Source organism: Salvia miltiorrhiza, chromosome 5 (assembly GCF_028751815.1).
Source record: "Salvia miltiorrhiza cultivar Shanhuang (shh) chromosome 5, IMPLAD_Smil_shh, whole genome shotgun sequence".
Lineage (NCBI taxonomy): Eukaryota > Viridiplantae > Streptophyta > Magnoliopsida > Lamiales > Lamiaceae > Salvia > Salvia miltiorrhiza.
In genome coordinates this window covers 9,471,489-9,497,438 of record NC_080391.1, presented here as the reverse complement: position 1 = coordinate 9,497,438, position 25,950 = coordinate 9,471,489, and the positions used below count along the sequence as shown (strand labels likewise).

The window sequence follows — 25,950 nt, the reverse complement described above, 5'->3', positions numbered from 1 at the left end:
AGGGTCCACAAACTCCACTCATAATAATGGTGGAACCCAAACTCCACACACAACAATACCCACTATTATCAACTACTATATTCACCATTTTCTTAAAATTCGTGTCATCCACAAAGTGGAAACGATATAGTGACGGACGGGGAGTATATGCAAAACATTGTGTCAATATATATATAGCACCACAGACCAAGAAATATAAATAATATAGAGAATAGTCTTGTAGCACAAGCTCTACTGATCTAATGTAGCACTCTTACACGTAGAAGCTAAAGATAAACATGCACATTTGGCAATAGTTCACCATTTACTCCACACAAAATATATATGCTAAATTTTGATGCATGCATAATATCTGTTGTCCAAAGGTGGAACAGGAATTGATATATGAATTAATAATTGTTGTCCAAGTCCAACTCCAAGGGTAGGTAGAGTTAATAATGTTGGAAGCTAGGTTTCCAGTGGCGCTTCCTTTGGTTAATGAACCAGTTGTTTATCTGCTTCTGCTCCAAACCTGTGGATTCAGCCAGCGCAACCTTGTCCGCCTCCTGCACTCCCATCCATCATTAACATTTTATTTATAAATAATACTATATATATAGGATTATTCAATCAAATAGGCATACCGATGGGTAAGGCCATATGTAATGTGTGGTCCACCAGTTGAGCAATTTCTGCCGCCCTTCTTTAGGCAGCTTTCCGCCCTTCTTTTTCTTCCCCAATTCCTGCTTCAGGCTGCCCAAACATCCTCTGTATTTTTTCAACAGCTCACCTTTCAACTGCTCATCTTCTGCTGCTCCCTCTACATCAAAATCAACATACACATTTCTTAATTAGCTAGCTTCTCCATATACACCGCTACCTAATTATAACCATTATCTAACTCTGTTAGAAAATGGGGGAGCATTGAAGTGTGATGCATTTATCTAGAATATTCCAAGTGAAAATAAGCTATGTATAATCTAGAGAATTCACCACTAGCTAGATTAATCTAGAGTAAATACCTAGGACAAGTATGAGTATTTTAGAGATTAGATATTTTTCATATATAGTATCTACAGAATTCCTTAAGTAGATGCTAGTAGAGAATTCTAGATACAAACCAATGTAGTGGGATCTGGAGAGATCTTCCCACACCTATAAATAGAGCTCTTGTGAGCCATTTGTAACCAATCTCAAAAACATCACTCTATCTAATATTATCTAAGTTCTTTGGAGACAAGAGCTCCACTCTAAAATCATTCTCTCTATCTTCTACACACACTACACTCACAATATTCTCTACACCACTTCACTACAATCACTCACCACACTCAAACCACTATATAATCACCTCTATTTTCTAACAAGTGGCATCTGAGCTTGTTTGATCATAAGCGGGCGTTATGGCGTCGTCAAGTCTCTCCATCACGACTCCAATATTCAATGGAGAAAACTATGACTATTGGAGTGTTCGTATGAAGACTTGCCTTGAATTCCATGATCTTTGGGATGTCATTGAAGAAGGAATCACCATGCCGGGAGAAGATATCGACAAGACATCCTCATCCGAGGTACGTAAGAAATTAAAGCAACAAAATGCTAAAGCTCTTTATCTTCTCCAACAATCTGTTAGTGATTCTATCATGGCAAGAATTATTCGAGCCACTACTGCAAAAGAAGCTTGGGATATCCTTAAGGAGGAGTTCCAAGGAAATGTTAAAGTTCGAACCATTAAACTACAAAGTTTAAGGCAAGAACTAGAGAATCTTAAAATGAAAGATTCAGAAGCCGCAAAAGATTATTTCTCAAGAATAATGGAAATAATCAATCAAATGCGGTCATACGGAGATAACGTCTCCGATGAAAGGATCATACAGAAGGTCTTAATCAGCCTTACCGAGAAGTATGATCTAGTAGTGGCGGCGATTGAAGAATCAAAAAATTTGTCAAAAATGCCTGTCGCGAAGCTGATGGGTTCCTTGGAAGCACACGAGCAACGATTGAGTAGGCGACATGAAAGTTCACTAGAGAGTGCCTTTCAGTCCAAGCTCAACGTTAGAGGCAATAAGTCAAGAAGCGGCGGAAATTTTAAAACCAATCACAAGGAATGAAGCTCTAGCAACAAGGAGAGTAAGGCAAACTTTCCACCATGTGGAATTTGCAAGAAGACAAATCACTTAGAGAAGGACTGCTATCATTGAGGAAAGCCACAGTGCAAAAACTGCAAAAGGTTCGGGCATGTGAAAAAAGATTGCAGAGATAGAAGAAATCATCAAGCCAACTATTCAGAAAATGTTCTATGCATGTCACTCACCAACGGAAGCACGAGAAGAAGAATAGTACATTGATAGCGGATGCAGCAACCACATGACATCTAACGAGACCATCTTCCGTGAGTTAGATACTTCAGTCAAGACGAAGGTGAAGATGGGCAATGGAGAACTGGTGGAGATGAAAGGGAAATGTACAATTGCCATAGAAACTAATAAAGGTACGTGATTTATTAGAAATGTTCTCCTAGTACCTCGTCTTGCACAAAGTCTATTAAGTGTTGGCTAAATGATGGAAAGTGGATATGCCTTCCACTTTGAGAAAGATTCTTGTCGAATTTACGACAAGAAAAATAATCAAGATATTGCAGTAGTAAAAATGGGAAAAAATAGAAACTTTCCCATTCAATGGAAATATCCACAAAAGGCAATGGTGGCTCAACTCGACGATACGAGTCTATGGCACCAGAGATTTGGGCATTTCAACCTAAATGCTTTAAGGCTACTTCATCAGAAAAATATGGTGAGAGATATGCCTCTTCTAAATGAAAGAGAAGGTGTATGCGAATGGTGCATGACCGGAAATCAACACAGACAACCATTTCCAACGGAGAAAACATGGCGAGCCAAGGAGATACTAGAGCTTGTCCACACCGATGTTTGCGGTCCAATGCGCACACCTTCAGTAAACCAAAATAGGTATATCATCCTCTTTATTGATGACTACTCTAGAATGACTTGGGTATATTTCTTCCAAGAAAAATCAGAAGTCTTTAGAATCTTCAAGAGATTTAAGAACTTTGTGGAGAAACAAAGTGGTCGCAAAATAAAGAAACTGAGAAGCGATCGAGGTACCGAATACAACTCAAAAGAGTTCGACGAGTTTTGTGAAGATGAAGGTGTGGAGCATCAACTAACGGTGGCCTACACTCCACAACAAAACGGTGTGTTGGAAAGAAAGAATCGAACAGTCATGGAGATGGCGAGATCCATGCTAACGGAGAAAGGATTGCCAAAGAAGTTTTGGGCAGAAGCAGTGTACATATCAGTCTACCTACTCAACCAATGTCCAACAAAGGCCGTGCTAAACAAGACGTCGATCGAAGCTTGGTCAGGACAAAAGCCTTCAGCCAAACATTTGAGGGTCTTTGGAAGTATTTGCTACATCCACATTCCCTCAATAAAAAGACACAAACTGGAGGACAAGTCGGAGAAGGGAATCTTCCTCGGCTATAGCTCTAAATCCAAGGGGTATAGAATCTACAATCTTGAGACCAAGAAGCCGGTGACAAGTCGAGACGTGGAATTTGACGAACAAGCCTCCTGGAATTGGGAGACAGGAAGTGTTGAAAGGCGGGAAACAACTACACTTCTAAAAGAAGTCACAGAACATGGAGAACAAGATCAACAAAGCCCACCAAGGTCCTCTTCAGAAGCCAATACCTCAAGTGGATCCGACTCAGACTCCTCACCAGACTTTCCACCTTTTTGGGTAAGAACTCTAGCAGATTTATATGAATCCACTGATATATATTAGACATGCAACTTTTGTTCTTTGGAGCCAAATAACTATGCAGAAGCATCCAAAGAGAAAGTTTGGATTAAAGCAATGGAGGAGATAAAAATGATAGAAAAGAATGATACTTGGGAGTTGGTGGATCTTCCAAGTGACAAGGAAGTCATTGGAGTCAAATGGGTGTTCAAGACAAAGCTGAATCCTGATGGTTCGATCCAGAAGCATAAGGCAAGACTTGTCGCAAAAGGATATGCTCAAGTACCAGGAGTCGACTACACAGAAACGTTTGCTCCAGTGGCCCGGATGGACACAATTCGAGCACTCATAGCTCTAGCGGCTCAAAAGAAATGGAAAATCTATCAGCTTGATGTTAAGTCGGCCTTTCTCAATGGAGATCTAATAGACAAGATATATGTGGAGCAGCCAGAAGGATTCACAAAGCAAGAAGACAAAGTTCTTCGTCTAAAAAAAGCACTCTATGGGCTCAAACAAGCTCCACGAGCCTGGTACAGCAAAATAAACAGATATTTCACCGGTCAAGGATTCATGAGGAGCAAGAACGAGGCCACTCTCTACATCAAAACTCTAGGTACAGACATCCTGGTTGTCTCTCTTTATGTTGATGACTTAATTGTCACAGGAAATAACACAAAATTGATCGAGGATTTCAAGAGAGACATGATGAGCACCTTTGAGATGACGGACTTAGGATTAATGCATCTTCCTATCACAGAAGAAGTATATTGAAGGCATATTTTCTCGGAATGGAGATAAGTCAAGAGGAAGAAGGCATCTTCCTATCACAGAAGAAGTATATTGAAGATATGCTCAAGAAGTTCAAGATGCAAGATTGCAAGCCAGTGGTTACACCTCTCATTCCAAATGAGAAGTTGAAGAAAGAAGATGGGTCAAAACCGACGAATTCTACCAACTATCGAAGTTTGATTAGGAGTCTACTATATTTGACGGCAACGAGGCCTGACATCAAGTATGCAACAAGCCTTCTATCCAGATTCATGGAAAGTTCGAAGGAGGCCCACTATGGAGCAACAAAGAGACTTCTCAAATACTTTCAAGGTACGCTTAACCATGGTATCTGGTACAAACCAAAGTCTAACTCACAGATCAGTGGATATAGCGATAGTGATTGGGCTGGATCTCAAGATGACATGAAAAGCACCTCAGGCTATGCTTTCAAGCTTGGCTCAGGAATTTTTTCTTGGGGATCAAAGAAGCAAGACTCAGTTGCACTATCAACAGCAGAAGCTGAGTATGTTGCAGCAGCCGAAGCAGCATGTCAAGCTATATGGCTTAGAAGAATACTAGCGGATATGGGCGAACCGCAAGACTCACTGACAGAGATCTACTGCGATAACAAGTCAGCTATAGCAATGGCTAAGAATCCAGTTCAGCATAATCCCACCAAGCACATCGACATCAAGTATCACTTCTTGAGAGATGTTGAAGCAAAGAAACTTATCGAGATGAAGTATTGTCCAACAGAAGAGCAGTTGGCGGACATCTTCACCAAAGCACTACCAAGGGACAGATTCCAGTTTCTACGAAGAATGCTTGGAGTAACCGATAAATGCATCAAAGAGAAGTATTGAAGTGTGATGCATTTATCTAGAATATTCTAAGTGAAAATAAGCTATGTATAATCTAGAGAATTCACCACTAGCTAGATCAATCTAGAGTATTCTAAATAATACCTAGGACAAGTATGAGTATTTTAGAGATTAGATATTTTCATATAGTATCTAGAGAATTCCTTAAGTAGATGCTAGTAGAGAATTCTAGATACAAACTAATGTAGTGGGATCTAGAGAGATCTTCTCACACCTATAAATAAAGCTCTTGTGAGCCATTTGTAACCAATCTCAAAAACATCACTCTATCTAATATTATCTAAGTTCTTTGGAGACAAGAGCTCCACTCTAAAATCATTCTCTCTATCTTCTACACAGACTACACTCACAATATTCGCTACATCACTTCACTACAATCACTCACCACATTCAAACCACTATATAATCACCTCCATTTTCTAACAAAATCTTGCACAACCATATTATTTACTAATTAATCCACCTCCTCATCATGTAGGCTAGGGTAACTAGTTCTGCATGATCATAAGGTAATAGCTTCATTATCTACAAACTAGCTATATATAAGCGATAAACCTTCTTTTGCTCTTGCGCTTGCGTTGTGTTGTTTCTTTTTGCATGGGTTTGATCACGTTCTTGTTTTCATGGTTTGAACTATGAGTAATGGATATATTTTCTAGTGGTGGGTATATGCCCTGATTTCTACGCGTATTATCTTCTCACCAATAGATATATCGGTTAATTAATTTACACGGAAAATAACAACATAAATTAATTAAACAGATTATTAGGGACAATTAATACTCTTAGATAAACAAACGATGCATATATGCCATAGAGACAAATTATATGTGAAATCGTGGTTTGATTTATTTCTAAAGCCAACATGCATGTTATATATGCAACTATATACATGGTGGCAGGGATGGCTCAAAATGATTTACTGTTTTTTTACAATATATGTTAAAAGAACACTAGCCCAGTACTGGCCACCAGGTCCTCACTTAAGTGAAGTGACCCGGGTTCGATCTCTCTTGGGAGCGAATTGGAAATTGGAGATATAAGGTGGATTTGGTGAATGGAGAGATAAGGTGGTTCTTGGAGTGGATGGGGAACTAACTACTAACATCTAACATGACTTTGCCCGATCAAAAAAAAAAAAGAACACTATGGGTGCATTTTATATTTTATATTTTAAAATTTATCATGAAAAAATGAAGAATAAGAAAAGGTGGACAAATATTATATATCACACCACTTTTTTTCTCTTTCAATTCTTTTTTTATCTTGTGTCCTCTAGATGGAAAATATTGAAAAATATTATCACATGTACATCAGTACTACATTATGATATATATCATGAATTGAAGTGAAAATGAGGAAAAATGTGTTGGCTGGAAAGAATGGATGTAACTACTTTTTGCAAGACTGCAATGTGTAAAATAAATTAGTTCCAGTATTTTTTATTTTTTTTACATAAATTAGTTCTAGTATTGCTATAACAGGATAATGTAAGTAATTATTACTTGTCCAACATGCAGTTTCTCCAACATTTAAAGAACTATATCTAAGAAATAAACTAAACACACTTCCTCACGTACGCTAGTAAATACAGAAGTATTTTTTTGTGGGAAACATGCACATGCAGGCATACATATGTTATATGCAACACAAGTCAGATCTGTGACGTATATAAAACAGGAGAGAGAGAGAGAGAAGACCAGAATGAGAGAGGCAGGCAGAGGCAGCAGTGAGGGCTTGAAACTGGTGCTCAATTCTTGCAAGGAAAAGCGTGGCTTCTGTCAAGGGTTTAGAGAGTTCTTGCTCGTACTTGATCAGCATTTCACAGTAAGCTTCCATGAATTGGTCAAGCGCCGGATCTCCACTCTCCATGCCACCACTACCCCTCATCGCACAACCGCCTGCTTCCTCCAGTCTCGCCGCCATTTCAGCTGGAGCTCCTATCTGCATCAACCATATCACTTCATTCCTCAACAATTAATGCCACACACAAACAAAAGCCATTGGCAGTTTGAGTAACACACTGTAGGGTTTTAAAGTTTATTTGGAAAATGATGAAGATTGAATTAATAAAAAAAATATGATGGTCACCTTTTGACAGTTAACATAAGCAGCCAAGAGGCGGTGATAGTAAGGGTGAGACATGATTTTGTGTGTGTGAAGTTCCTCCGGCGGCGACGTCATGGCGATTTAGATCGGAAGAAGGAAGGGTATTGGCGATAGGGTGAGCAGAACAAGACAAACTAGTGTTGTAGCATTGCATATTATAAAGTGAAGTGCAGCCACGCTCCATATGTCTGTTACATACATACTATACGTATACGTGTATGCGTGAATGCAGCAGGGCAGGGCAGGGGGCCTCCCGAGTTTTATGCCTCTGCCAAGAGTCTTTTTACAGAAAATCCTAAACAACCTCTGAACCTTCATTTTCTTCTTTACTGTTTGTGATAAACATGTACAAAATTAACTAGCCTCTATCACGTGTGCCATATCTTTCTAGCTTCGATCTCTTCCAAATCGCCTTGCATCTTTCTCTATCAAATAAAGCCTATCTACTTGTATGCACTTAATTAAACTTATGGATTCAACTCATATATATATACTAAATAAATTCATTACAATTTTAAAATTTTCATATTATATCCTTAAGAATTAAATTAAGTAATTAAAGATATATGTACATATATGGTTCCACTTAAATTTATACTTTACATGAAAAATGAGAATAACGAATAAATCATTAAATTTACGAATAAATCAATATAACTCACGAATAGCATTATCCAGTTAATAAGGTGAAAAATCTTGTCCCCTCCAGGATTTGAACCTAGATAAAAATGTCTATTTACATAATTACATTGATTTATTCGTAAGAATTATTGACTTATTCGCGCGTGTTCGCACGCATTCCAATTCTCACATTTAGCATTCTCAACGGAACATTTCTCTCTCTCTCTTTCTATATATACACACATATAGAGTAATGAAATTATGGTAGTACGTAATTGTGATTTTATCAAGTAATGGTTGTAGTTTACATAGAGTAATGAATTATAATAGTATACAATAATTGTGCTTATAATATACTCCCTCCGTCCACGAAATGAGTACTCATATTTCCTTTTTCGTCCGTCCACGAAATGAGTACCCATTTCCCTTTTTGGCAAGTGTACCACACACATCTCTTTAATTAATACACTCAAAAAGTGGGACCCTTAAACTATTCACACTACACTCCATACATTTCTTAAAACTCGTGTCGTCCACAAATGGGTACTCATTTCGTGGACGGAGGGAGTATATGATTCAATTATTATTAATACACAATTTATTATATGATTATTAGATTATAATAAATATGATGTGATTATAATTTTTTTTTTGTAAAATAGAAAGATAATTTTAACGAGAAAATATGAGTTATTATATTGAACAATGATTGTGCTTATATATATTATATGGAATGGGATTCAGTGTACCACACTTTATGTTCCACTTGGTGTCCCACTTTCAATTTTATTTAATTTCTTATATATATTTTCTTCAATTTCAACTTTATATGCTTTAGTTTAATTTTGTGATTATTAACTAGGGTTTATTCCATCAATCTAGGGTATATAATTATTTTTTATCATTTAATTTCACTTTTATTAGCTAATAATAAGTTGATAAATTCAAAGTCATGGTATATACTTTTTAAAAAAATTATTTTTTTGAAATAAAAATTAAATATAATTCATAGTATTATAATAAATTTTATTTTTATAAAAAATATTTTTAAAATAATAAATATAAACATGGGATACAGTGGCACACATAAAATTGTGGGACACTGGATCTCATCCCATTATTATATACTCCCTCCGTCCACCAATCAACTACCCATTTGCCTCTAAATTTTTGTCCACCAATTAACTACCTACTCTGCTTTTTGGACTTATATACCCTTCCTTACTTTTTAAATTACTACACTTTACCAATTGGACCCACCACACTCTACCATTACTTATCTACTTAATCCAATTTTGATGTTAATTAAATGGAGTAGGATATTTTAAATTTCCAATTTATTTATGTCCTGAAAATTTTATTTCCAATTTATTTATTTTCGTATTGTTCAGTATATTTATTTATATATTTTCGAATTTTCAGTTTATTTATTTTCTAAAAAATTTATTTTCCAGTCTTCAGTTGATTTATTTATTTATTTTCTGAAAATTTTAATTCCAGTTTATTTATTTTTCAATTTTCAGTTTATTTATTCATTTATTTATTTCCAGTTTATTTATTTTCTAAATTTTCAGTTTATTTATTTTTGAATTTTCAGTTTGTTTATTTATTTCCAGTTTATTTATTTTTCAGTTTTCACTTTATTTATTTATTTATTTTCTGAAAATTTTAATTCCAGTTTATTTATTCATTTATTTATTTCCAGTTTATTTATTTTCTGAATTTTCAGTTTATTTATTTATTTTTCAGTTTTCAGTTGATTTATTCATTTGTTTATTTATCTTCTAAAAAATTTAATTCCAGTTTATTTATTCTTTTATTTATTTCCAGTTTATTTATTTTTTATTTATTTTCAAATTTTAAGTTTATTTATTTCCAGTTTATTTATTTTTGAATTTTTTGTTTATTTATTTATTTAATTCCTTTTTATTTATTTTCTGAATTTTCACTTTATTTATTTATTTATTTTCGAATTTTCAGTTTATTTATTTATTTCCAATTTATTTATTTTCTGAATTTTCAGTTTATTTATTTATTTTCGAACTTTAAGTTTATTTATTTTCTAAAAAAAATAATTTTTCAGATTTTAATTAATTAATTTATTTATTTTCGAATTTTCAGTTTATTTATTTATTTAATTCCAGTTTATTTATTTTTTATTTATTATCAAATTTCAGTTTATTTATTTATTTATTTATTTCCAATTTATTTATTTTCGAATTTTAAGTTTATTTATTTATTTTCTGAATTTTCAGTTTATTTATTTATTTTCAAATTTTCAGTTTATTTATTTATTTAATTCCATTTTATTTATTTTCTGAATTTTCAGTTTATTTATTTATTTATTTTCGAATTTTCAGTTTATTTATTAATTTCCGGTTTATTTATTTTCAGAATTTTCAGTTTATTTATTAATTTCCGGTTTATTTATTTTCAGAATTTTCAGTTTATTTATCTATTTTCGAACTTTAAGTTTATTTATTTTCTAAAAATAATAATTTTTCAGATTTTAATTTATTTATTTATTTTCGATTTTTCAGTTTATTTATTTATTTTCGAACTTTAAGCTTATTTATTTTCTAAAAAAAATAATTTTTCAGATTTTAATTTATTTATTTATTTATTTTCGAATTTTCAGTTTAATTATTTATTTAATTCCAGTTTATTTATTTTCTAAATTTTCAGTTTATTTATTTATTTATTTTCGAATTTTCAGTTTATTTATTTATTTATTTCCAGTTTATTTATTTTCTGAGTTTTTAGTTTATTTAATTAAAGAATAAAAAAAGAAAGAAAGAAATAGTTAATTAAAAAAAAGGAACACTTTAATAAGTCAAGGCATTAAAATAATGTTCTAATGAAAGATTAGTAAAAGTAATCATAATATATTAACACTACCCTTTTAGTCATTTACACCACTTTTACACCACCTTTTTCAGCTTTCTTAGTTTCCGTGCCGACCATCAAATGGGTAGTTGATTGGTGGACGGAGGGAGTATATAGATAGATGGGTTTGCAGCTTGGGTGCGCGGGGGGGGGGGGGTATGAGCCAATTAGTTTCCTTGATCAACTCGGTTTAATTACAAAGAAATTGGTGTTAGTATGATGATGTTCTCAAAATTCACTCCATCTAATATGTCTCCCTCAAAAATCAACATTGTTCTCATCGTCCTCATGAACAAATTAATAACCTAACAAAGTTTTAATTAACATGTCAATTTAAACATAGAATCTATATATTTTTACAAAAATAAATATTTTTATATACATTTAATGGATATTTATTAATTTAATTTCAACCTAACCTAGTTGGTGTGAACTACTATTAATTTGTAAACAACAAGATCTAATTCAAACTCACCGCTTTCCCTTCTCCAAAACAACCAAAAACAAAAATAATCAACCTAATTAGTTACCCAATTAAAATTACTCCAATACATTATGGTCATTGTCAAAAAATAAATAAATAAATAATTAAAACATAAAGGATATCGTGTAGAAACATTGAAACAGTTGTATCATTTTGTCTCACATTACAGAATACGATGGATCGACAGCATGATCACATACTTGCTCATTCCAATTTACATAGGGTAAAAAGATAAAAGGAAAATTCACAGGTGAATTAAAACTCCAATTGCTATCTTAATTTTCTAATAATATTGTGTCATATTCAATATTATTCTCTCTCTCTCTCTATATATATATATATATATAATGAGAATGCTATTTTTCGTAAAAATGAAAATTGATATAAATAAGTTAGTGAATTGAGCACCGCTTACGTTTACCCTATAAAAATCAAAGATTTTGCTTTAATTGTCTAACGGTATTATGTCTTCGACGAATATGTCAAGATTTACCGTTATACAAACTATTCTTTGCTCTCTCTATGACAGCCATGCTATCGCAATGTATCATAACATGAGGCAAAGGTTTTTCCCAACAGGGAATATCTTCTAAGAAGTTTCTTAACCATTCGGCTTCTTCGCCGGCTTTGTCTAAAGCAATAAATTCCGATTCCATTGTAGATCGGGCTATACATGTTTGCTTAGAAGATTTCCATGATATTGCTCATCCACCAATGGTAAATACAAACCCACTTGTGGATTTAGAGTCTTTTGTTGTCGGAGAGTCTATTGTCCTCTTCGATTCGCAAACGAACAATCAAGTCTTCAAGTCCCATCTCCTTGCGTTTGTGCTTGAGATAGTTCTTGAAGTCCTTCCAGAGTGGTGGTAATTTCTCTATCATTGCAGCCACCTGAAAGGATTCAGACAAAACCATACCTTCGGCAAGAATGTCGTGCATGATTAGTTGAATCTCTTGCACTTGTTCAACAACAGTCTTGCTATCCACCATTTTATAGTCCAGGAAACGACCGACTATAAATTTCTTCAAGCCAGCATCTTCTGCTTTGTATTTCGTCTCCAATGAGTCCCACAACTCCTTGGACGTCTTGGTGCTAGAATAAACACTATAGAGAGTGTTGTCTAGCCCATTCAGAATGTAGTTGCGATACAAAAAGTCGCTGTGATGCCATGCATCATATGCGATACGCACTTGAGGATCAGTTTCGTCTTCCCCCACATTTGGAGGAGACTCATTCAGAAAACGAGCCATATTCAAAGTAGTAAGATAAAAAAGCATCTTAGATTGCCAACGTTTAAACTCAGAACCTGAGAATTTTTCCGGCTTTTCGGCAGGTGCTGGAGCATTTTGAACGTTGACCGGAACAGTTGGAACGTTGTTGTTGTTGGTGTTGCTTCCTGTCGCCATCTTTCCACACTAATTTTGCCTTACGATTGTTATATGGTAGTGTAGAAAATAGAATGACGATAAATGTAAGGATGCAGAACCGAGGCGAGAATAAATTCTCTCTCCGTAAGGTAAAATTACTTTCGCTCTGTGCTTGCGGATCTACAGTAATTGCCCCCAAGATACAACGGTTTAGGGATGATAGACGAGTCCTTAGCACTAGGAGTTCGCTATCCGGTCGAACGGCTTGATACTCGGGATTGAGTATGTAAACTAAACTAATATGACAAATTAATTATCTGAATTCGTTGGTTTTTTTAATCTCATTCTGGAGGGCAATATTTATAGTAGTCCAGAGGTTTCCTTGAACTGACGTGACTGTTTGGCCAAACAGGAGGTCCGAACTGGCGTGTCTCTTCGGTCTTGAACCGTCGCCACGTGCCCTGTTAGGACAAACAGATCTGAACCATCGTGTCTCTTCGGTCCTCAACCGCTGCCACGTCGGTTTGGGCAAACAGGTGGTCCGAACCGTCGTGTCTCTTCGGTCCTTAACCGTCACCACGTGTACTGTTTGGGCAAACAGGTGGTCCGAACCATGGATATCTTTGGGCATTAATTACTCATTCAATTCTTTACAGATTTGAACAAGTAAATATACCAAATTAATCTACTCAACATGTAGATTCCAAAAATATCATTTAATATCATTAATTACAATGTAATCATGACATTAAATAAGCTATTTATTCCAACAGTAAGTAAAGTGGGATAATAGAGCATATATTCAGTAAATAAAAATAAGAAGAGAGGAAAGATATAGTGAGCAGCAGAAGATTAATTGATGGGTTTGTGGGAGCAGAGCAGATGTCCCTTGTGATTCAAATCACATTTTACGTACTATATAGTTGACATTCATATATAAAACAAACAATTGAGGAAACTCTTCTCAGTTCTCACATAACCATGAACAGTATAGTATAGTACAGCTACATATTCATATTTCTCTCTTTATGTTTATGGACAGCTCTACATATTCTGGGCTACAGTCACACTGGAATATATTCTTCAAATAATTTTTGTGTCGCCTTCTATATGTGGACATCACAAAATGCTGTTTTATTAGGAAGATTCCATCGGGAAACCTTCGCCACCGTTAAGATGTTGCCGCGTGTCCACTCTTTCTTTTGAAATTTTTGTCAAATAAGTAATTCTTTACGTGTAAATATACAAACTTTTTTTATTTTATTTTTATTTTTCTATGATTTAAAAAAAATCTAAATACACAAATTTAATATTCGTCAAATTATAACTGACTTGACTTTCACCGTTTCACTTGGCATATTATCTTCTACACATGTTAATTTTAATTTGAGTTGTTTGCGTCTAAATACACAAAGTTTTAACATTTTCTAATTTTTTCTGAACTTAATGTTATTTTAATTTTTCCCACGAAATTCATTTTCCTCATAGTATTTCTCAACACATTTGTGCTGTAATTGGTTATGGATAAAATGTTAATTCAATTTTTTTTTTCATTGGTGTCGAGAAATTGAAAAGTTTTAATATGCGAAAAATGAATTTCATTGAAAGAGAAATATGCGAAAAATGAATTTCATCGGACAAATAAAAAAACATGATATTTGCGGGAATTTTTGCTAGAAAATATTGAAAGTTCATGTATTTACACGCAAATAATTCAAAAGAATAATTAAAACCGTCAACCATTCGTTCTAAGTTGACAGCTCCGACGAATACGTTACCATCAATTAAAAAAATAAGTTTCATAAGAAAAATTAGATGAACACTAAATTCATGTATTTAAAATAAAAAAATAATCATAAGTGATGAAGGTGGTTTTCACCAACACTTAAAATGATGATCCTAGTTCATATGTTCTAACCTGGTTTTGCTTAGTTTCTGGTCTTCACAGATTTTGTTGCTCCGATGTGTTACATTACTTTCGCGTGCATGGAAACCTCCTCGTTCTCCTTCTTCCATGTCGTTCTTGTATTTCGTACCCTTTCTTCCCATCAGTTGACTATCTATTTTTTCGGATGGGGAGGCTTAAAAAACTCTTTGAGAGAAAAATATTAGATCAGGTAAGTATTCGAGATCAAGTAAGTCTCCAATCCGATACTTGTGCTATTTATAGATGGCATGATATGATGGGTATTCTAATAATTTTTATCCTTAGGGCGTAAGGATATTTTCGTCATCTTTGGTTCCCTTCTCTCTCACGGTTAAAGGGCAAAGCTGTCTTTTTCGCTTTAAGGCATTTTCCACGTCAACCGACACATTGATAGTTGGAGGTAGCGGCCCTGCAAAAAGGAGAGATTGCCTGCAATTCAGTTACAATCGTCTTGCAAGTGCACACTTTTCTTTGAGTACAAGCGTACTTTTTGTCCGTATTCTTTCAGCTTTGCCGTACGAGGCAGTTCTGCCTTCGACTGTGGATACCGTGAGCTCATATGTCCTCTCTAGGGAATAAAACAGATCACTTTCTTGTCAAACTATTTTGTACTCTGGTCTGGAGACTCAGATTTGCTCATCTTGGACATCGCCCTTTACTGATCTGCTTCGGGCGACCTCTCTTCAATCTGACTTTAAATTTCCACTCTGGTCTGATCATTCCATTATTACATAAATGGGGAGGGGGGTTTTGGGGATATTTTTATTCTCTAACCGATAATCCCAAATACCATCCTCATCAATAAGAAAATTTAAAAATAGTGAAAATTCATATATTTATAGGTAAATAATCTTTTGTAAAATATGCATTAGCTATTTTCTGACCATGCATGGTTAAGTAGTAAGCACATAGGTTTATGTAAATAATTAATCAGAAATTATTTGTGGAAGACACTTTTTACAAATCATTTTTTGTTTTAAAATATATAGTGATGTTGTATTTTTGTTTAATTATGAATAATAGAAAGCTTGAAAATAGTCGATAATATATATTTTCATCATTTTTCACTTTTTTCAAATATTTTGTATGATGATTAATTTTTTTGGATAAAATGAGAAAAAAATCAAATGCTAGCTAGCTTTGTTTCCTTCATTCCAATTCAGTTTATGATATATATATATATATATATATATATATATATATATATAGGGAGAAGTTCAATTGTGAAGCATAAATGTTGTGAGAATTGAGAATTGATCTTAAGCGTTAATTTGTATAGATCGGACGGTCCATGCTTCATATAATATTAGACGTCCATTAACTAATTGAGGTTAGTTTAGTCTTTCAACTATTTCCAGTACATGGTAATTCCCCCTAATAATCGCAACAATATAACTCTCGTTTGGAAAGATATGATTAATTAATCAGCTGGTTTCATTCTTTACGTTACTAATAGTAGAAAACTGAAACATAATTATTCACACAAATTCATTACAATAGAGTCGCCATCAGCAAGTGATATAATTCCAATCATGAAGTTTCGATAGAGTTGTACTACACAATAATTTTGGAACTTTATTTGTGTAAGTTCATTACAATTTTGAAGATGTTCATTATAATATCGTGTAAGTTCAGTTAGCACTTCACATTCACCTGCAAAATATTAAGTTTTTACGTCACCAATATAAAACTTGGATATTCAAAATAACTATTTATATTCCAGTCTCGTCGAACCTGGTTCATATTTTGTTGAACTTATCCATTACTGTAATGAACTTTCATGGATTTTTACAACTTATTTTATAGTGTAATGACTAATCGAATAAGAGCTTAAGTGGGCTCACTTCGCCGGCTCATTTCTGCGCCCACCGGCCACTAGGCCGTGAGCCGTCAACATGAAGTCGTTCCTTGATCTTTAGGCTACCACTATCACGAATCGAAAAGCCAAAATACTATCTCCATCTCCCCAACCAACGACCGCAACATCCTTCGGCAACCAACGGCGTATTCCCAATGTAGCAACCGGCCGATTTGCGGCCTATGTTTCTCTCTCTCCCTACTGTAACGGAGAGCCGAGAAACCACCATCGTGTAGTCCATTCTTCCACGCACATAGACAGCTAAGCCAAGAGCCTCCATGGCCGAACACCATCGCGAAACAACGACCGAAAAACCACTCGGCAAGCAACATAACAATCTGCAACGAACTTATTGATTCAGTTTATTGAACGGTGTATCATAAAACAATAATCCTAAGGGCTGATTATTTTATATTCGAAATAACTATTTATATTTGACTCAACCTAGAACACCTCTAGTTTGACTTGCAATAGAACAAGGACATTCTAGTGATGGTAAGTTGACCCAGTGTCATCTCTCAAGGAAAGTCTTAAAGGGCTTCTAGTAGTATCGTGGAAAAAGTAATAAAAGAAAGCAGTAAAGAGTTTGATTATTAATCTAGAACTGAAACTTAAAACTGAATTAAAACCAAATTGTAAAATTACTAGGCGAATTAAATTATTAACCCTAGGCAGAATTAAAACAACTTAAATAAAATCTAACTTAAGAAATTAAGTACTTGTAAATTAAAAATAAAACTAATCTAGGCATGAAACTAAAGTGCATAATTTAAATTGCATAATTAAAAAGAAAGCATAAACATGAACTAAAAACATAAACATGATTAAACGAAAATAAATTGAATTGAAATACGAAATACCGTAAATGTCTTGAACGTGTAATTGTGTCACGCAATCACAATCCAATAAATAACTAAAAACTTAACTTAATCGAAAACTAACTAAAAACAATGAATTTTCAATACTATGAAAAAGAACTATGAAAGCAATAAATTCTAAATTTCGAATGCCAAGAGATCTCAAGGATGGAGTCTAAAACTATAGCAAAAGATAGATGATTTTACAATAGAAATGAAACCCTATTTATAGACCTAGCTCTGATGAGAATAAGCATAGCTAGATACACATGCGGCAGCGCTGGCAAGAATAAACATAGCTGGAAAGTAATGATGCTGGCAAGAATATGCGGAGCTGGAAAGAATAAACATAGCTCTGGAAAGTGAACTCCTATGATTATGCTTGGGAAAGGTAGTCAGCGTTGGCGAAATAAGCGGAGCTGGAAAGTGGTCAGCGCTGGCAAGAATGGGCGGAGCTGAAAATGGTCAGCGCTGGCAAGAATGAGCGGAGCTGAAAATGGTCAGCGCTGGCAGTTATGAGCTGAGTTGAAAATGGCCAGCGCTGGCAAGAATGGGTGGAGCTGAAAATGGTCAGCGCTGGCAGTTATGAGCTGAGTTGAAAATGGCCAGCGCTGGCAAGAATGGGTGGAGCTGAAAATGGTCAGCGCTGGCAAGAATGGGCGGAGCTGAAAATGGTCAGCGCTGGCAAGAATGGGTGGAGCTGGATTCGGTAGCGCTGACTGCAGTAGCGCTGACTTTGACTTTGGCACTTAGCTCTGCTATGTCGATGTCTGCTAAAAACACCATTTTTAGCCCAAAAATCTCCAAAATTGCATTCTTCCATCTATAAACCCAAATCTCCTGCAAAGCATCAAACAAACCATAAAACGCACCAATTTCCAGAAGATTTAATTTAAAATATGCACATGCAAACCCCTAAAATTAGAACAATTAAGCATAAATCAACCCTCCCACACTTAGCCTTTTGCTTGTCCTCAAGCAAAATCCATATGAATCCTAGGAAGAGATTGATTTCAACAATGCAAATTTCCATCCAAACATTCACAAAGTCAATTCAAAATTTTATCAACAACACACATCTCTTGATCATGCAAGTAACTCAAAGTTTAAGACGCAACAAAAGAGTAATGCAAGTAATTCGATCAGACCCGATTCTCCGCTAGAAGTGAATTCCCTAATGTGATCACCTTTATAATCAATATCCCCATTTTTCACACTTTTTGTGCTTAAGATTTTCAACAGTTGAGCCATAATTCATGAAATAAAACCATTTGGATGTAATCCAAAGTCTTTTCACGTGGTTTCCCATGCTCATAGTTAGTCTAGAGGAGCAGAGACTCAGAGCTGTCACGTTTTCAGAACAGGCCAGATGTTTCAGAGCTGGAATTTTCAGAGTTGGCAATTCGTCCAACATTTTTCACATTTCACAGATAAGATACAATCGTAGGTAATCACACTGACAATACTCCTTCTAGTATCTGCCGGACAAATCACGTTTTACTAACTTACAATCATGTTGCAACAAAACTCATAATTCTTTGTATAATCAAGAGACGCATATTAAAAATAAAACAAGAATAACCACCATTCATTCACAAACCCTAAATGCACATCGAAAACCATCTTCTCTTCCACAAATTCATAAAAATTCGCATGAGACAAAGACCAAAAACTAAGCATAGAAGACTAATCTCGCCAATTTTTTTTTATTTTTTTTATTTTTTTTATTATTATTATTATTATTTTTTTTATTATTTTTTATTTTTTAATATAAGCACAAGAAAACACCCCCCCACACTAAAAGCATGCCATGTCCTCAGGGAAGAAAAGAAATACGAAAAGTTAAGAAAACTTCTCTGATTATCGGCATTGAAAAACTGAAGCATTGTGAGAGGCGGTTAAGAAAGGGCTTTGTCTGTTGCAAGTGGAGAGTGGCAGCATTGATAGCTGCAGAATAGAAAGGCAGCGCTGACTCGTCGTGTTGAACGTAGCACAGCGGGCTGGCCAGCGATGGCGGTGTGGAGCGAAGAAGCCGGGCTGGGCTGCCGTGTGGCGTGACAGCGCTGACGGGTGTTGCTATGAATTTGGAGAGCGAAGGCACTATGCAGGTTGGCAGAGCGCAACCGGGCTGGCTGGTCAGCGCTGGCAGCGCTGGCATGGTTCGGCGCTTAATATGGAGAGCGAGAGCGCTGGGCGGTTGGCGGGTGGCTGGCGGGGTGGATGGCGGGGCTGGGCGGGGCGTGGATGGCGGGGTGGCTGGCGGGGTGGCAGCGCTGGCGGGTGGCAGCGCTGCCGGGGGCGTGGCTGGGCGTCTTGGCAGCTGGCAGCGCTGGCGGGGCGGCTGGGCGGGGGTGGGGGGGGTGGCTGGCGGGGTGGCTGGGCGGGGCGTGGCTGGCGGGGTGGCAGCGCTGCGGGTGGCAGCGCTGCCGGGCGTGGCTGGGCGGTCTTGGCGTCTTGGCAGCTGGCAGCTGCTGGCGGGGCTGGCGGGTGTGGATGGCGGGGTGGCTGGCGGGGTGGCAGCGCTGGCGGGTGGCAGCGCTGCCGGGGCGTGGCTGGGCGGTCTTGGCGTCTTGGCAGCGCAGGCGGGTGGCTGGGCGGACATGTGGCGGTGTGGCCGGGTGGGGCGTGGCTGGCGGGGTGTGGCTGTCGGTGCTGGCAGCGCTGACGGGGTGGGCTGCGGTTCGGGGTGGCAGCGCTGGCGGGTGGCAGCGCTGCCGGGGGCGGGCTGCGGTTGGCGGGTGGTTATTTTTGGTGACTTTTCCTTCTTTTGCTAGCCTGCTCCATTCGACGTTTGGCCATCGCTGACTCTTTTAACTTCAATCGTTGACGTAATTTCCTAGCCAAAGCTGCGTTGGCCCTTTCTTAGTTTTTAATCCAGCGCTGACTCCTTCCCCTCTCTTTTAGCAATTTTTAACACCTTTATCAGCTTTGGCCCACACATTTTAAATCAACGCCTTCTCTTAGACTTGGTGTATTCTCAATCTTTTAGGCAACGGACTCCTTCAGCTATTCTTTTTTTTTTTATACGAATTTTTTCATTTTTTTTTTATTATTAGCGTTGGCTCCCTTCTTCCCTTTGTCGGCGTTGGCAACCAAAACTGAAGAAAGACTCAAAACAATCAACGAAAACAAAGAAAGCAAAAGAAAAATAAAAATTAAAAACAAACCAAAGGTGGGTTGCCTCCCACCAAGCGCTAGAGTTAAAGTCTCCAGCCCGACTTCAGAGCTGAACTTCAGCTAGGGTTGTGCAGAGCTTGAGACTCCTCCTCCATAGGCGAGCTCTGGTGCTCGTAGTACGGCTTCACTCGATGGCCATTCACTCGGAAACTCTCCTTTGTGTGCTCGTTCAACAGCTCTACCGCACCATGCTCGAACACCTCTTTGAGTAAAAATGGACCGCTCCACCTGGATTTCAGCTTTCCTGGAAATAACTTAAGTCGAGAATTGAACAAGAGCACCTTCATTCCAGGGCAAAGATTCTTGTGGCAAATGCGGCGATCGTGGAGTCGCTTCACTTTGTCCTTGTAAATTCTCGCATTCTCATACGCCTCATTGCGTAGCTCATCTAGCTCCTCCATTTGTAGCGTGCGCTGCTTCACAGCAGAGTCCAAGTCATAGTTAGCAGCCTTGATCGCCCAATAAGCTTTATGCTCAATTTCCACCGGCAGATGGCAGGCCTTGCCATAGACGAGACGGTACGGACTCATCCCAAGCACGCCCTTGAAGGCAGTTCTGTACGCCCAAAGAGCATCATTCAACTTTGCGGACCAGTCCTTGCGCGAGGGTTGAACCGTTTTCTCCAAAATTCCCTTGATTTGCCGATTGCTCGTCTCGGCTTGGCCAGAGGTCTGCGGGTGATAAGGTGTTGCTACCTTGTGCGTGATTCCATTCTTCTTCATGAGCTTTGCAAACAACTTGTTACAGAAGTGCTTACCTCCATCGCTAATGATGGCTCTAGGAAATCCGAATCTAGAAAGAATGTTCTCTTGCACAAACTTAAGTACCACATTAGCATCACATGTTCGCGTGGGAATAGCCTCAACCCACTTGGACACGTAATCTACAGCAAGTAAAATATATTGAAACCCATGCGAAGTAGGAAATGGCCCCATGAAATCAATGCCCCACACATCGAAAATTTCAACAATTAATATGCTTTGGAGAGGCATCTCATTCCTGCGGCCGATATTTCCTACTCTCTGGCACCTATCGCATGCAAGAGTGAAAATGTGTGCATCTTTGAAAATGGAAGGCCAAAACAAACCTGATTGAAGAATGTTATGTGCTGTTTTCTGCCCCCCAAAGTGTCCACCACAATGATCTTCATGGCACATCTTCAACACTTGTTGTTGCTCCTCTGTCGGCACACACCGTCTAATGACATCATCCTTTCCAAGCTTGAAGAGGTGAGGAATCTCCCAATAGTAGTGCCTGCACTGAGCTAAAAACCTCTTTCTCTCCTGTGATGTCAGCTTAGGTCGTAGAATACCACAAACTAAGTAATTGACAATATCGGCATACCAGGGCTCGGCGCTCGCAGGGCTGTACTGAGCCGCGTTGGGCTGGGCAGCGCTGCATTCGGTGGAGCTGGGCTCGGTAAAGCTGGACTCTGCAGCGCTGCACTTGTCAAAGGTTAATGCATATGTTTGCTCAAAAGGAAAAGATTCAGGGATGCAATTAAGATTCGACTCTATCCGATGATTATCCAAGCGTGAAAGGTGGTCAGCTACATGGCTCTCGCTCCCTTTCCTATCCCTGATCTCTACATCAAATTCTTGTAACAGTAAAACCCAACGGATCAGACGAGCTTTAGCTTGAGGTTTAGTCATCAAATATCGCAGCGCAGCATGGTCACTATGAACAATAACCTTAGACCCAATGATGTAGGCACGAAATTTATCTAAGGCAAAGACCACAGCAAGCATCTCTTTTTCAGTAGTGGTGTAATTTACTTGTGCACTGTTCAGAGTTAAACTAGCATAGTAAATTACACGTAACATCTTATCCACACGCTGACCTAGCACAGCTCCTACAGCAGAGTTAGACGCATCACACATAATTTCAAAGGGCAATGACCAATCAGGCGCAATCACCACCGGGGCAGAGCTCAATTTTAGTTTTAATGTTTCAAAGGCATTCATGCAAGAGTCATCAAAATTAAACGGAATGTCCTGAGCTAGCAGTTTGCATAGAGGTTGGCTAATTTTAGAGAAATCTTTAATGAAACGTCGGTAAAAACCGGCGTGACCTAAGAAACTCCTAATTCCTTTAACATCAATAGGGGGTGGTAACTTTTGGATTACCTCCACTTTAGCTCTGTCGACCTCTAGTCCATGCTTAGACACCACATGACCCAAGACAATACCACGTGTAACCATGAAATGACTCTTTTCCCAACTCAAGGTTAAGCCACTTTCAATGCACCTTTGCAACACTACATCAATCTTCGTCAAACAATCATGAAATGACTGCCCAAAAATCGAAAAATCATCCATAAAAACCTCCACGAATTTACCAATCATTTCAGAGAATATGGACATCATGCATCGTTGAAACGTCCCGGGTGCATTGCACAACCCGAACGGCATCCTCTTCCATGCAAACGTCCCAAAAGGAGTGGTGAAGGCAGTCTTGAGTTGATCTTCCGGGGCGATCGCGATCTGGTAATATCCTGACAAACCATCAAGAAAACAATAAAAATCATGCCCAGCTAAACGATCTAACATTTGATCAACAAAAGGAAGAGGAAAGTGATCCTTCTTGGTGACGGCATTGAGTTTCCTATAGTCAACACACATCCGCCACCCCGTCGTAGGACGCGTCGGTACCAACTCCATCTTGTCATTGCGCACAACCGTCATTCCTCCTTTCTTTGGCACGACATGCACGGGACTCACCCACTCACTATCAGCGACAGAGTAGATGATCCCTTCGGCCAGCAACTTAAGGATTTCCTTGCGCACGACATCCATCAGAATAGGATTCAATCGTCGCTGAGCGTCTCGCTTGGGTGCTGCTCCCTCCTCTAGGTTAATTTTGTGCATGCATGTGGCTGGACTTATGCCACGAATGTCTGCCAGGCTCCATCCCAAAGCTGCCTTGTTTCTCTTCAATACCTTGAGCAACGCTGCCTCTTGCTCCCAAGTCAGCGTGGAAGATATGATCACTGGCTTCTCCTCACCTGCTTCTAAAAATACATATTTGAGATTGGCAGGGAGTTCCTTTAGTTCCAGCGCTGACCTCTTGGTTTCCATCTGTTCATCAAAGGGCAGCTCGGTATGGCTGAAGGGTGCTGAGCTCGGCAGAGTTGACTGTAGCAGCGCGGGAATCGGCAGAGCTGGCTGCGGCAGCGCTGACTCTTCAGGCAGCGCTGATTCTTCAGCTTCCTTAGCTAATTCCTCCATGTCGGCCGATCCAGCAAAAGCTTCCATATACTCCTGTTCCTGAATAAATACCTTCTCAACCAAGCCATTAATAGCATCTATATATGAACATTCACTTATGAAATTCGTAGAAGGCATTGCACGATTTTCATGCACCGAAAAAGACACCGACTCCCCTAACACCGTCATTTTAATAGTTCCATGTTTAACATCAATCAAAGTGTTAGTGGTTGCCATAAAGGGTCTTCCTAATAGTAGAGTGTGGTCTCTACCATTCTCATGCACATCCCCAATCTCAAGCACTACGAAATCAACAGGCACAATCAAACCCCCGACTCTAACCAGAATATCCTCTACTATCCCACGGGGGTACCTAACGGACCTATCAGCTAGTTGTAGACACATGCGAGTGGATTTCAAATTACCTAACTCTAATTGTTGAAAAATAGAGTAAGGCATCAAATTAATTCCTGCTCCCAGATCTAACATACCCGTGGCCTTCTTACCATTTCCCAAAGCAATATTAATCACAAAGCTACCTGGATCGCGCTGCTTTGGTGGTAAGGATTGCTGCATGATTGAGGTCGCTACTTCCGAGACTAAAATTTTCTCATTATCCCCGAACTTTCGCTTGTTGGAAACCAACTCCTTGAAAAACTTCACATACGCCGGTACTTTTCTGATCACATCAAGGAGAGGAAGATTCACGTTCACCTTGGCAAGCATGTTGTAGAAGTCGGCGAACTGTTTATCCAGCTTTTCATTCTTCAATCTGCTAGGAAAAGGGATCGGAGGTCGATAGGGTGTGGTAGACTTATGAAGTTTATTCTCCTTTTCTTCCTCCATCTCTCCATCTTTTTGTTGATCTGCCTTCTCTCCATTGGTAGGGTTGGTCAGAGCTGAGCTCGGCATCTCTGGTCTGGGCTGTGCTGAGCTCGGCAGCTCTGCTCTTGTGAAGGCAGAGCTATTCAGAGCTGAATTAGGCAGAGCTGGACTTGGCAGCGCTGACATCGGCGGAGCTGGATTCGGCAGCGCTGACTGCAGTAGCGCTGAATTAGGCTTTGAGAGATTCTGTAATGCTGAGTTCGTCAGGGATGATCTTGGCAGCGCTGGCACTTCCACTTTGTTATCCACCATCTTACCATTACGAAGAACAGTTACAGCTAGAGCTTGATGCGGCTGAGCAGGTTGGCCATGAAACTTTCCGGGCTGCTGTTGTTGTTGGATTTGATTCAAAGTACCGGAAAGTTGACCGACAGTTGTTTCAAGCCTTTTTATGGTAGATGCTTGGGACTCCATATTCTGCTTAGTCATCTCCATATTTTGCTTACTAATCTCCATGAAAGCTTGCAAGGTATCCTCTAGGGATGTTTTCTGTGGTGGCATGGGCTGTGCACTCTGCTGCAGGGCTGATTGTTGGTGTTGGTATTGCGGTCTATATGGTTGAGAGGAGCTTTGCTGCGGAGGGAAATATTGTGGTTGCTGTTGGTAGCCCATTTGGGGTGGTCGACGGTATTGATTCCCCCCAAAATTTTGATTTCCCCATCCAGCATTTGGTTGACTTCTCCATCCTCCATTGACATTCTGTTGCCCTTGATTCATGTTCTGCCCATATGGTCTACTTAGCCCTTGATTATAGCTTTGAAATCCTTGTGCCGCATAGACCTCGGCTTGTCCTTCCGGAGTAAACTCTCCCATTCTATGGCACTCATTAGCTCCGTGGCTGAAATCTCCACAAATACCACAAGGCTCCATATTCTGCATAGCTGGGTTCGGCAGAGCTGACATCGGCAGTTCTGCATTCTGCAGAGCTGGCGTCGGCAGTTCTGCATTCTGCAGAGCTGGCGTCGGCAGCGCTGAATTCTGCAGAGCTGAATTCTGCACCGGAACGGAAGGTGTATCCATCTTGCCCATCTTCAGCTGTTGTACGTCCCGCATGATTGAAGCCAATTGTTGTTGTATTTCAAATTGATTCGTCACTGCGCTGGCTTCAACTCTTCTTCCACGGACGGATTTTTGTTGGGAGCTCTCAGCTAAAGTTTTGAAAATCCCTTTTAACTCAGT

At 38.3% G+C, this 25,950-nt stretch overlaps 2 protein-coding genes across 2 annotated transcripts; both read right to left on the bottom strand.

Annotated features, from left to right (window-relative positions):
* Window positions 1-200: 200 nt before the first annotated feature.
* Window positions 201-7,669, bottom strand: LOC130985837 (homeobox protein SBH1-like). The gene is made up of 4 exons (XM_057908987.1): window positions 7,485-7,669; window positions 7,094-7,337; window positions 624-799; window positions 201-545 (listed from the first exon to the last, which is right to left on the bottom strand). Exons 1-4 carry the CDS (start codon window positions 7,575-7,577, stop codon window positions 432-434), a joined length of 627 nt encoding a protein of 208 aa, XP_057764970.1. The 5' UTR covers window positions 7,578-7,669; the 3' UTR covers window positions 201-431.
* A 14,275-nt stretch (window positions 7,670-21,944) lies between these two features.
* On the bottom strand, window positions 21,945-25,023 carry LOC131025495 (uncharacterized). The gene is made up of 4 exons (XM_057955289.1): window positions 24,757-25,023; window positions 23,401-23,958; window positions 22,025-22,125; window positions 21,945-21,963 (listed from the first exon to the last, which is right to left on the bottom strand). The coding sequence occupies exons 1-4, from the start codon at window positions 25,021-25,023 to the stop codon at window positions 21,945-21,947; spliced, it is 945 nt and encodes a 314-aa protein (XP_057811272.1).
* Window positions 25,024-25,950: the final 927 nt, after the last annotated feature.

What these genes read in the sequence shown, in the direction of transcription:
- LOC130985837 (XM_057908987.1), bottom strand. Translation starts at nt 7,577, where the DNA reads ATGACGTCGCCGCCGGAGGAACTTCACACACACAAAATCATGTCTCAC. An exon ending in TGCCTGCCTCTCTCATTCTG is followed by an intron (nt 800 to 7,093) that starts GTCTTCTCTCTC and finishes ATTTTGATGTAG; the next exon opens with AGGGAGCAGCAGAAGATGAG. An exon ending in ACATATGGCCTTACCCATCG is followed by an intron (nt 546 to 623) that starts GTATGCCTATTT and finishes ATGGGAGTGCAG; the next exon opens with GAGGCGGACAAGGTTGCGCT.
- LOC131025495 (XM_057955289.1), bottom strand. Translation starts at nt 25,023, where the DNA reads ATGGTGGATAACAAAGTGGAAGTGCCAGCGCTGCCAAGATCATCCCTG. An exon ending in ACCCTACCAATGGAGAGAAG is followed by an intron (nt 23,959 to 24,756) that starts GCAGATCAACAA and finishes TTGGTTGAGAAG; the next exon opens with GTATTTATTCAGGAACAGGA. An exon ending in CTGTCGCTGATAGTGAGTGG is followed by an intron (nt 22,126 to 23,400) that starts GTGAGTCCCGTG and finishes ACCTTTGACAAG; the next exon opens with TGCAGCGCTGCAGAGTCCAG.